The following is a 12,205-nucleotide window of genomic DNA, read 5'->3' as shown; positions in this document are numbered from 1 at the left end:
TGAATGACAGAAAAAGACTACCTTTTGACAGTTTACAGAGAAAAGGGAGAAGGGAGAGGAAGATGATGGGTCAAAACCAGGGCACGTGGTGAGGCATGGGATAATAGCTCCCCGAAATAAAGGAATGTAAAGAGGAGTTGTACTTTTAAAACGATAAACGATTGTGGTAAAAATGGGACTAGAAATTTAAGCCGTTTTATCCTGCTCTACATCTTCAAATTCATGAAATTGAATAATTACGCAGTGACCGCTGCATGCTACAAGGATTATAACCAACACTTGCTGTCGGGCGGAAGCTCGGTAGTCTAGTGGAGATGGCGCCTCGACCACTTGGCTTATAAACAAAAGTATATCAAATAACTATACGCAAAAAATGAATATACGCAATGATTTACGTAAATTTCGGTTTATAAGTTTGGATGTGTGTACATGACATTGTATAGACTGTGAAATTATAATTACGTTTAATTTGTTTGTATATCAGTAACTTGTTTCGATGTAGGCCTATATAAATATACACGTACAACAAAATAATTAATCACGGGTTGTTGTTGTTTTTTTTTTGTTCATCGTGTGTCTCTTTTTTCAATAATGAGTGTATAGTTTTACATTTTAATCAAAGTATGATTGCTAAATTATGTATGTTATACAAATGGAAATGTACAAAATTCTGAAATTCTGCCACGGACTGCATGCTTGGCTGCAAGTGAATCTTTAACATACCATTATCATTGTCATTACCATTATCACTCATTGCACGTTTATACTCTCCAATAACCTAACCACACATCCATCCAAATATTTCGGGCCACTTTGCTTCTTGGTTTTAATGAAGGAATGTCAAACGAGATCTGGGGTATTGTTAGTTAGAGGTAAAATAGAGAGGCATGAAATCAATTAGAATGCAAGTTTCATTGAAAGCTAACAAAATATTCTAAAATGAAAGGAGGGTTGATGTTTCACACGTCACAATGCAGTGACGTCATTTATGATAATCATAGACATTAGGTGGGATAATGGCATCTCATCTTGACGTTTTCCACTGCTTTGAGCATGTGAATATCAAATCAAATATACTGGTATATGTCTCAGAGATCTACATAGTGTACCAATAGCCATTAGGCTCATAGCCCACACAAATCTTTAGCATGTATTGCGAAGGGGGATGATGAACAATATGAAAGCAATGTTAGCACAACGGCTTACCAAGTAAACCACTGTCCACACACTGTGTCCTTCCGTATAACAGTGCGCGGTGCACAGTTAACAATGATAGTAACTTACAATAGGGCCGAAAAGGACTAATAGAGTGGTACATTCTTACACATTCTCGTTAGAATGCCAATCGAGCCATCGCCATGCAGCAATGTAGAGAGAGTGGCGTCTGTCAATCACTATTTTATTACGTTTACCCACATCTTGTGTCTCTATGCGATAAGTCTAGGCCCCGTCACACTACAGCGTATAAATCAGGGAATGCCTAGCGGATGGGCAAAATTTGGCAAAGTCCAGATACGCTCGAATCCGCTCGAATTCGCAAGCAAAATGTGATTTCGAGCGGATAAAGTAACGAATGAAAGCGAATGCGTACAGTCCATCCAACGGATGCTGAGCGGACAAAGCGAATGAGCAGTGAATGCCCAACATATGCAGAGCGATACTGCGGCAATCACGTGACGGATCTCGGCTGACGCACACTTCACCAAATCATTTTGAGCAGTGACAGTGTCAAGTGATGTTGTGACTGTGAAAATGGCCCCAAAAAGGAGGAAGCAGAAGTCATCACCAAGTACTCCTGATGTCACTACCCTCGACAGTCCTCAAGATTCCCCTAAAGTGCACTTCCTTCTGATGATCACGTGACGATGATGTTGGTAGTCCAACATCCTCCATTGCGTCTGGTGCCTCCAACTGGAGTCGAACTTTCAAAATTCCTAATTTCCATGCAGAGATTCCCATTTACTACAGGTTGACTTTTATAGCAGCGGTTTAGAATAATGTTCTCGATACAAGCACTGCAAGTGCGGTTATTATCTACCATTAATACCTACAATGAAATGTCATGTGGGGGTGGGGGGCTGTGGCATATAAGTCGATAAGACTCCCGACTCCCGAACCGAGGACCCGGGTTCGAATCCCGCCCAGTGCTTACATGCTTTTTTACAAGATTTTTTACCCACCATGTCCTTCTCGACCCAGGTGTATAAATGGGTACCTGGAAACGCCAGGGTAATAATAATGGCAGGGCCCTCTGGTAGAGCAGTGGCAACACTGAAGAGGCTACCCTGGGTAAATACGATCTTTTTTTTTCTTATTGTTATAATTATCATTATTATTATCATGTGTGTTATGAATATCTACTTTTTTATCTACTACGTTTGATTAACGTGTGTTGGTGCGCTGATTTGCTGGGCGAATTTGGACGAACGGCAGACGAATAAGAAACGAATGCAGAGCGACCAAAACTTTCGATCAGCGGATACTAAGTGAACACAGAGCGAATTGTCATTCCGTTCGTCATCCGCTCAAGATTTTGGACATGTCCAAAATCAAAATTTGGCTCCGGCGGATCTCTGCTGCGAATCTCTGGGAACAGCTAGCGGATACAGCGAACGTCAAGCGGGTCACGACGACGAGCAACGGATGTGAGCGTATCTCCAAATTTTCGGATCCGCTGGGCATTCGTTGGTTCGATCCGTTCTAGTGTGACGGGGGTTTTGAAAGGTGCTCCACCATAATCATGTCCACGTTGTCTCAGATAAAAAAAGTGTACAGTCAACTGAATATTATAATGTTAAAAGTTTGGTTATATCGGAAGACCTAACAAAGAATTAAAAACACAATGCATCGAGCCCTTAAGCCTATCAAAAACAAAATGAGAGAGTTCATCTTGAATAAAACCTTCACTGCAGCAAAAGCTTCCAGAATACATTCCACTATCTGTAGACTTTACATCCAGAATCAGAGCTACCTTTCACAGAGCTGCCTGTACATCGAACTCAAGTTTCAGATTCTCCCATCCGGCCAAGAAAGCTAAACCTCAACAACTCGTAACAAAAGATCCTAAAGAGAAAAGTTCATTCCCCTACAGTTAATCCGCACTATGTTCTGGGCCCCGTTGCAAGAAAGTTGCAATCAATTGCAAATAATTGCTAATTCTGAAACAACCATTCTGATTGGCTCAGGGTCTGCCCTATTAAGAAGACATGCATGCAACAATGATTTTGATTGGCCAGTGACAATCAGTTGCAACGGGGCCCAGAGCTGATTACATTCAGGGTTAGCCATTCAATTCCAAACAATACAATCCCCATAGGTTGTGCACATGATAACTTCTATGGTCACATTATAACAAAAGAGCTGTAGATCAGATCCCTCTTAACACATGCAAAAGCTATTTAATTCCTCCGGGAACACGACTTGACTGCCTACCCTGTCAAATCCTGTCAAAGTACAACCATAGAGTCAACCCAATAAATGATACATGCACTAAAGCTACTAAAATATGTAATTTCTGTGGGAAGTTTACCCACTTAATGAATTCAGTATAGACAACTATACAAAACCTACTGTTGTCTTGAATATCGTGATTTTAACTTTTCCGAAGCATGGGTGCATCGGGTCGGTATATAGCGTTAAAACTATAGAATAATTTGAGATGAACGGTCAATCCTAAATTCATTATGAAAAAAAAAAAAAAACCAACGGTTGTATGTAAGGTTTGATAAAACCAAAACAAGATCCGACATGAATATTGCGGTTGGGGCGGTATACACCAGGAAGGCGCTCACCTTGTCGAAAAAAGAAGAAAAAAAAAATTAGCAGTGGCAGCTTGCCTACTTGACGTTGCTTTCACAAGTTTATAGTGGTAATGCGAACTTTAGATCCGCGACGCAAAAGCTAAGACGATGCTAGAAGGCAAAAAATGGTGTTCTGCAAATGCTCGGAGACAGCTGTTTCCGTTGCGCAACATCGGAGGAGGCGTCGTCGTAGCGTTCGCGTCGCAGATCTGAAGCTCGCTAATATCAGGTATGAGATCCGACGTGTCGAGTGATGGCACAGAATTGGTGGCAATCCAGGACGCATGCCGTGCATATCATAGCACTTTATCGCGCATAATCACGTAATAATGTGGAAAAATGGTGTAAATGATTATCATACTGTATAACTACTGATTGCAAGTTATTATTGATTTCAAGGCAACTATAGATTGTCAGTTACTTTTCCAGCAAAATATATTCCAGTAGCTTGGCTTTCGCTGTCGTGAAAGATTAGATAATCACTGAAGAACTAGACAAGATCTATAGACAGAAATTAAACAAAAAAAGAAAAGATTTTTTTTTTTTAACTTATAACTGTCATGAGTAGGCCCACATTAGATTTGTAGTTTTATTTTCATGAACTTGAATAACATGATAAAGTTTATGTCATAAAAAGTATTATGATAATATGTGACCCTGCACCTCAAAACAAATAAAAAGTCGCCAGACATGAATATTTAGTTAGCACCATATTCTGAAAGAGCAGACTTTAAGCTTTAAAATGATGAATAGCTCAAATCAAATGGACTCTCCTAACCTATCTAAATATTGGAAAGAAAGCACAAACTCAGGAAAAGTGTGAAATGAGAAAAGAGGCTCTGAAGTACAATGTCTATTCAAGCGCTTAATATTTACCAAACCGTGCTGGCTGTGCGATGAATGGGACAAAGCAGGAAGTAAACCACCAGAGTAACAACAATGAAGGGATTGTCAGATTAAATTGAAATTAAGCATGCCTCATTAAAACATTCTGTCCATAATTAATGCCAAATTCCAAAGCAGTAGCACTATCCTTTAAAAAGTTATTAGAGTTGAAAGTGAAGAGTGTGGACAAGGTTTTTCAGAAATGAAAAAAAGGAATTCTAAAGACACACCTAATCACACTATTCTACCAAAAATGTTCGAGATAAACTGCTAAAAAACACACTTTCCTGCCCGTTTTACGATACCAAATTTTAGCGTAATGGAAAAGAAGACCCGCTCTTTCAGAAAATATGAAAAAGTCAAGTTCGGCTAGGTTGACCCATTTCACTTATTTACAGTCCTCACGCAAAATCTGTGTGTGCGACTTTATGTGCGTTTTGAGGTGCACGGTCACATATACAGGCTCTTAGAAAAGCTGTATTATTTTAACGTAATAAAGATAAGAGGTATATAGAGTGCTCTTATTATCAATAATTATTTTTGGTTTTACATTGATCGAATCATAGATTAAAACGGGTACGAATGCATGCTGTGGTGGTGTCATGTGCCAAGAGTACATTATTATCATTAATAACAATAACAATAACAATAATAATAATAATAATAATAATAACAATAATAATAATAATAATGATATTATTATTATTATTATTATTATGGTTATTATTATTGCTATTTTTATCATATATATATATATATCATGTACAACCATAATATGGACACACTCTTGTACACACATCCAGGAGAGAGAGGGAGGGAGGGAGAGAGAGAGAGAGAGAGAGAGGGAGGGGGGAGACGGGGGCAGATAGATAGATAGATATAATAGATAGAGGGAGGGAGAGACAACAACGGCACCATGATACACACATACACACACTTACCAAAACTCGTTGGTGCAACAGCATCTGATTCATCTAAAGACCAGTTTTGATGTTTGCCAACGAGTATGACATGTATGTGGTCGGGGAGCTCGAAAATCGTGAGTTCACCGATTACGTCGACGGTGCATCGTACGTCATAACTCTTTTGACGTGACTGCGATTTGTTGAACACTTTCCTGTCACTTAAGTGTGCAACAGACGTGGATTTCATCGGTGAAATGGATTAAATCCCTCTTACAATGGTGAGTTTTTCAACACTGTGACTGTACGCTGAATATACATCGTGCGTTATACAGAGACTAACATACATTCATTTCTTTTGTATTTGTTTTTGTATTTCTTTTTTGTACAATATCCAAGCTGGACATTCTGTATCATTATTTTGTTATATTTTATGTATTTTCCATCGAGAAATACGAAAATAAAACTGAAATTGAAATTGAAATTGAAAATTGAAATCATACAAAACGTCATGATAATATATATATATTTTTTGTTCGTCTTCGTTAGAAGCATAACTGAGCTCTCTTTTATCGGTTTCGATTTTTATGTGTACAGGTCCGTTGCTGGGTTGCACTCATTGTTCTCACTGCGATGAACGTGACGGGAGGCACGCGACACACCCGTTAGTCAAATCTCATTCATACATTTGACAATATGATTATGGGCCTACATGCCGTTTTACGAAGATTTTTTTTTTTTTTTGCTTTCCTTGGGCTAAAAAGTAACCCGCAAAAGGAAATTTGATCATATAACTCCCACACTGCAAAAAGTCCTGTGTTAAATATGAAACACCGAGCTGGTGTTAAATTTCCGGTGCTCATTCATGGTGCTAGATTAACACCTCCGGGTGTCATTTCAAAATATGAAATTGTTTTTTGAATAGTTTCTTAGTGACTACACTTCCTGTTAATTTTGAACACCAACAAGACGATAAAGAATTTTCCGATAAAGTACTTGATTTTTGAAAAAATATGTAAACACATTTACACCACAGTAACACCAGTTGGTGTGGTCTCCTATTGAAGCTGGACGGGTGTTATACCATTGAAATTAACACCATCAATATCAAATCAACACCATGCAGTGTCATTATTTAATTAACTCTAGCGCAGTGTCAGAAATATCACCAGCCACAGTGTCAAATTTACACCACGAAGTGGCAGGTGAACACTTATTAACACCGTCACAATACATTTCTACACCTGTTGGTGTGGTCCTCTATTGAAGCTTGATCGGTGTTAGATTTAACACCCATGGTGTTAAATCTAACACCGATGTTTTTACAGTGCATTCTTCGTAGTCTTCATTGGTTGCCCATAAGAGCTCGTATCAGGTTTAAGGTTTTGACCAAAGATAGTAGAGATAGTTAAGCGTCTTTGGTTTTGACCCTTGTTTTCAAATGTTTTCATGGAAATGCCCCTGTATATCTCAGTGAACTCATCACGCCATATCATCCTGGTCGTAATCTGCACTCAAAATTAAAAAAAAAAAATCTCTCTGAAATAAGTGTCAAATCTAAGACATTTGGTGATAGGGCTTTTGGAAAAATGGCACCGTCATTATGGAATAATCTTCCTCTCAGCGTTAGATGCATCACAGATTTTGATAAATTCAAATCTGTGTTAAAAACTCACCTTTTTGATAATTGTTGATTATATGTTTGAATAGAGAAATATGTGATGAGATTTTGTTTTCATTAATTTTGTACACGTATAGAGACACGTATATCTTATGGTATTATGCGTTCTAAGTACTGACTATTATTATTATTATTATTAGTAGTAGTAGTATTAGTATTATTATTATTATTAAGAATATCAATTTTCTCACGACAATTGAAGGAACAGTCATTTGCATTGTGCTGTGGTATATCATGGCGGTGTTCCTTCGTTCGCATTACAGACACGAAACGGAGCAAGCAGGAGATGCTTAATTTTTCATAGATTTCTTAAAACGAATGTTTTTAAAATTATCATAGGGCATTGTGTCAGATGATAGAGACTGTCAAATGCGAGATTTTGGAGCAGCAAAAGCAGAGGCCCGCAAATCGATGCTTTTGGGAAGTTACAAAAGTTGTTAAAGTATACTATGTTATCTTGAAAATTTGGAACTTTTAATTAACAATAATAGAAGATGCTAAAGTATGGAAAGTTAAGCATTTTCTGATGAAGGTATCCTAACTTGTGTACCTATAAGATAATTTTTGACATGAGAACTGTGATAAGAATAAACATGAGTACACTTTTGGACCTGAAATTACCTATACATCTACCTAATAACCAATTGCACTATATTTAATACCCGGGCGCTATGGTTTTCAATATTGTAAAGCAGTGGTGGTGTTTCCAAGATTCTTTTTTTTTTTTTTTCATTGGCACTTCGTACATCCTCGTCGACAATCTCAGTCAACAGCCAATGTCGCCCAATCGCACAAGGAAATACCAAGCTGCCAACATTTCAACGACGGATACCAACACATCGTCATTTGCAAAAGGCTCTGAGCAACGTGGCGCCGCAGCTGGAAAGCGCCATTTGTGTGCCGGGTGAGTATATACCCATTGCATTCATTGCACTCAAAACCTAAACAAACAAACAAACAAACAAACAAACAAAGAAATAAAAAAAAATGTGGTGACGGCACATTGAAACAATATTTATCAAATCAAATGAAAAATTACTCTATTGAATAATTTTACTTAAATATATGACATTCACGTCCTCTCGGTGTACATAGACAAAAAAAGAAAGAGCTTTATAGTTAAGAAATGAAAACCCTTTACCAGACAACATTGGCGGAAATGTATACATTTTACGTTCAAAAGTTATCCACCGCCGTTTAGGACGTCAGTATGAACTATGTACATGCAAGTCGTGATATTTTGGAACATTATCATGTAATATAGTGTGACAAATTAACTTGTTCTGCTTTAGGAAAATTTGATGAGTATAATGCTGAATTCACAGCTTAAATTCAACATGCAAAATATTATGCTATGCGAGCACCTGTAATCATGATAATATCACACCCACGCACCCCACACAAAGGAAAACAAATTGCGTAGAATACGCCGGAATAAATTATAATTTCTGTGAGGAAACCAAATGAATTACATGTACATGAACAAACAATGCCAGTTTTTGTGTGATTTTTCTCAGTCGCCCAAACATGTGCAGATTATGCAGACATGGATAGTATCGCTAGCGGAGTTTTTCCAATCAACCCTCCGGGCGATGGACCCTTTTTTGTCTACTGTGACATGGAGACCGACGGGGGAGGATGGACACTGTTTCAGGTAGAGCGAAATGGGGCATTGTAATAATTCTCACTTTCATTAGCCTGTCTCGAGAGTAATTTCCCTTGTTGTGTACGTGGTTGATATGCAATTAAAATACATTTCTATGACACTCTTGCAAACTTTATTATGCTGTTTCACTTTACATCACGCCGTGCTATTGATGTAATGAAACAGCAGTCATTATGTAGTTTGTATAATTATAATTATATCATACGATGTTTGTGTATTTGCGTCTGTATGTGTGTGCATACTGAGATTTCAAAGTCACTGTAAGGTAATTCATTTATTTTCGATAAGATTAAAGAAAAGGCTTATTAAAACCAACTGCAAAGGTTAAGCATATCATAATTTTATTCTCTGCACAATAAATCAAGAGGGAATTCGTACCTTTGTCTTAGCAAATTTAGTCGATATGTGTGATTACAGTTCATAAAAGATAAGGATTATATAAGATAAAAATAAGGAATGATGGAAGTTTTCTTGGAGCTTCCTATTTTCTCTATACAACGTGTATACGGATTTTCTTTCGCAAAGAGCATGTAGTCATAATGGAATACGGCGCTTGAAAAATGTTTATGAATAGCAGCGAAAAATCCCTTTTTTTGAGAAAGCAATTCATTATCAGCCAATTAAACCCAACAAAAATCAACCTTCACTGAAAGAGCAAGCATCCACTTGAAAAAGAGGTTGTAAAGAATGCATAATTACACTGTAACCTTGATTGTCAAATTAAATTACGTCCTTTAATAAGTAATGTAATAACCTACATACTGTATATCCAAGGGTACACCAAACCTCAAGCCTTTGTCAACTGTTTGCGCAAACTATGATTGATATACCCTGTATGTCTTGGTAATGCTTGGGAGGTTGCATAATAATATAAATGAAAAACGTGATTAATGAAAGCGTAAAAGAGAGATAAAGAGAATGAAGAACTGCCCTCATTTTGGATATGTTCAAATTAGATATGGCTTCAACTGTGTTGTTTCATTGCCATTGTCCCGAGCGCGGTGAACGTTGTTGAGTATTTTCGTGTTTATGCAAAGTCCTCATTTTCCCGGAAAAGTTTTTCCCTGTGAGAATTTGGAGGAACAAACAAAGTCAATTGGAGGTGACTTGGAAGTCGATGTAGATGCATAAAACAGCTTTCATTCGAGTGAAGTGATTTCTAGATTAGTTATTAAAACAATCGGCGCCAGGACCTTCCTTTGCGTCAAAGTGGATTCAAACCATTATCTTAAGGCAAATTCTCAGTTTTGTCAAATGAAACTGTATGCCAGATTTGTTTAATAATCATTTGTCTATTGTGAAAATGAAGAAGCCACATTTAAATAAAAAAAAATTAAAAAGACAAAGGCAAATCGACATGAACATTCCTCTTGACAGCGGCGCTTCAGTGCTGCATTGTCATTCAATGCTTCGTGGAGAGACTACGTCAGAGGATTTGGTGACGTGGCGGAAGACCATTGGCTGGGGCTGGAGAAGCTTTATCGTCTGGCCAAGCAGTCCGTCCGCCTCCGCGTGGATATGAAAAGGTTGGATGATGTGCCCCTCTACGCAGAGTACGATTTCGTGCTGTCAGATGCGTCCGAATTGTGAGTTGATTGGATTATTATTGGTTTACTGTTGTAATAATAGGGATCGAATTGGAATCGAGTCTATTTTCAGCGATCTTGATTTAAAAAAAAAAGGCATTTCTGCTCAAAGTGTTTGCTCAAAGTTCATCATACTATTTACAGAAGCAAGAATCCAAATTTGATCCCACAGTTTGTCGAAGTTCATGATGAACAAAATCACATTTTTTTTTTTCTTTGCACAATATTCCATACCTTTCGCTGGAGATCCAATCCTGTAAATTTATGATTACATTTTTGTCATCCTTATTTTTGTTTTGTTTTGCTGAATTTTTGTTGATCAGCTGTGAAAGACAGTAGGCGCCCTACTTTGATTACTTCGTAAACTCCTTAGGTAGGTTTGAGGTATAAGCATACAATATTCTCCATATACCACCCAAACGACTTTGATGCCAAGTCTTATGGATTGTTTGAGCAATTTGAGCCGCAGTGTTGATTGACTATAGAATTATGAACGAATGTCAAAGAAAAAATATTTAAACATCGAATGTCTGAAGTTCGGAAAAATTAATTGCTTTTTCTGTTAGATGTTGATAACTATTTAACATTTTGCCATTGTCAGTGTAAGCATACGAAACTGTAGAATTTGTATTGTGCGAGCAATGATATTGAATAAGAATAACAATAATGATTTGATGCCATTCCATTGACAAGGTTTTTCTTCGAGCAGACAGCATTAGCAATAGTTATTAATAACTCTAATATGTCATTCTAAATAATAAACAATAAATGAATAATAATAATAATCAAATGGATTTTCTTTGTGACTGTTGCCAATACCAGAATTGTATTTCACTAATTCTTCTTGTTCTACCACACTTGTCACGATAATTCTATAGTTACGCATTTTTCAAACATGCCTTATCTTACCTTATCTTAAAGTTATTGTATTGTCAGAATAATTATGAAATAAAAGCCGGACTTAAAAATTAACAGCAAACATAACCACCACCTTATTATTCACGTTAAGCGCCATTTCCTATGACACCCATCGTAATGTTTACTTTTTTCACAGGTATCGCTTGCGACTTGCTAACTACCGAGGGAACGCGACTGACTCGTTGAAAACACAGAATAAAATGTTTTTCACTACCTACGACTCGGATAACGACAAGTTCAAAAACGGAAACTGCGCCATCGCCCGATACGGTGGATGGTGGTACAATAAGTGCACCACGGCCAACCTCAACGGACGACATTGGACTGAATCCCCCGACGATCAGTCAGGGATGCGATGGAACAACGCTAGTATCAAGACTCTGGACAAACGAGTCCAGGTCAAAGACAGCTTTATGATGATCCGTCCACTCAAATAAGCAATGGCAGAATTCACTGTTGATTCAAACAAATTGGACAGTATAATGTCATGCAGTGTAAAAAAAAAAGTGTTAGTACTTATAGTAATGAAAAGCTAACATATAGTGATGACTGAATGGTCATGATAGACGCAACCATTTGCAAATCAGATGTATACGGTGACGATGTTATTGGCGCACAACTTTACTACTATAACCTACACGCTAAACTATAAGCTCGTATTTTAAAACTTGCCGTGCGCCATTTCTCTGTTGCGAAACAGTACTCCATGTACAGCAGTGATGGATTTTACGGGACCCATATCAAGTTGCTTATCATGTTTGTAACAG

At 37.6% G+C, this 12,205-nt stretch overlaps 1 protein-coding gene across 1 annotated transcript; it reads left to right on the top strand.

Annotated features, from left to right (window-relative positions):
• Positions 1-2,539: 2,539 nt before the first annotated feature.
• On the top strand, positions 2,540-11,875 carry LOC140227710 (angiopoietin-related protein 7-like). The gene is made up of 4 exons (XM_072308121.1): positions 2,540-2,645; positions 8,804-8,922; positions 10,312-10,520; positions 11,575-11,875. Exons 1-4 carry the CDS (start codon positions 2,540-2,542, stop codon positions 11,873-11,875), a joined length of 735 nt encoding a protein of 244 aa, XP_072164222.1.
• The last annotated feature ends 330 nt before the right edge of the window (positions 11,876-12,205 follow it).

Source organism: Diadema setosum, chromosome 4 (assembly GCF_964275005.1).
Source record: "Diadema setosum chromosome 4, eeDiaSeto1, whole genome shotgun sequence".
NCBI lineage: Eukaryota > Metazoa > Echinodermata > Echinoidea > Diadematoida > Diadematidae > Diadema > Diadema setosum.
This window is presented reverse-complemented; position numbering and strand designations above follow the sequence as displayed.

What these genes read in the sequence shown, in the direction of transcription:
- LOC140227710 (XM_072308121.1), top strand. Translation starts at nt 2,540, where the DNA reads ATGTCCAAAATCAAAATTTGGCTCCGGCGGATCTCTGCTGCGAATCTC. An exon ending in GAGGATGGACACTGTTTCAG is followed by an intron (nt 8,923 to 10,311) that starts GTAGAGCGAAAT and finishes TCCTCTTGACAG; the next exon opens with CGGCGCTTCAGTGCTGCATT. An exon ending in CTGTCAGATGCGTCCGAATT is followed by an intron (nt 10,521 to 11,574) that starts GTGAGTTGATTG and finishes CTTTTTTCACAG; the next exon opens with GTATCGCTTGCGACTTGCTA.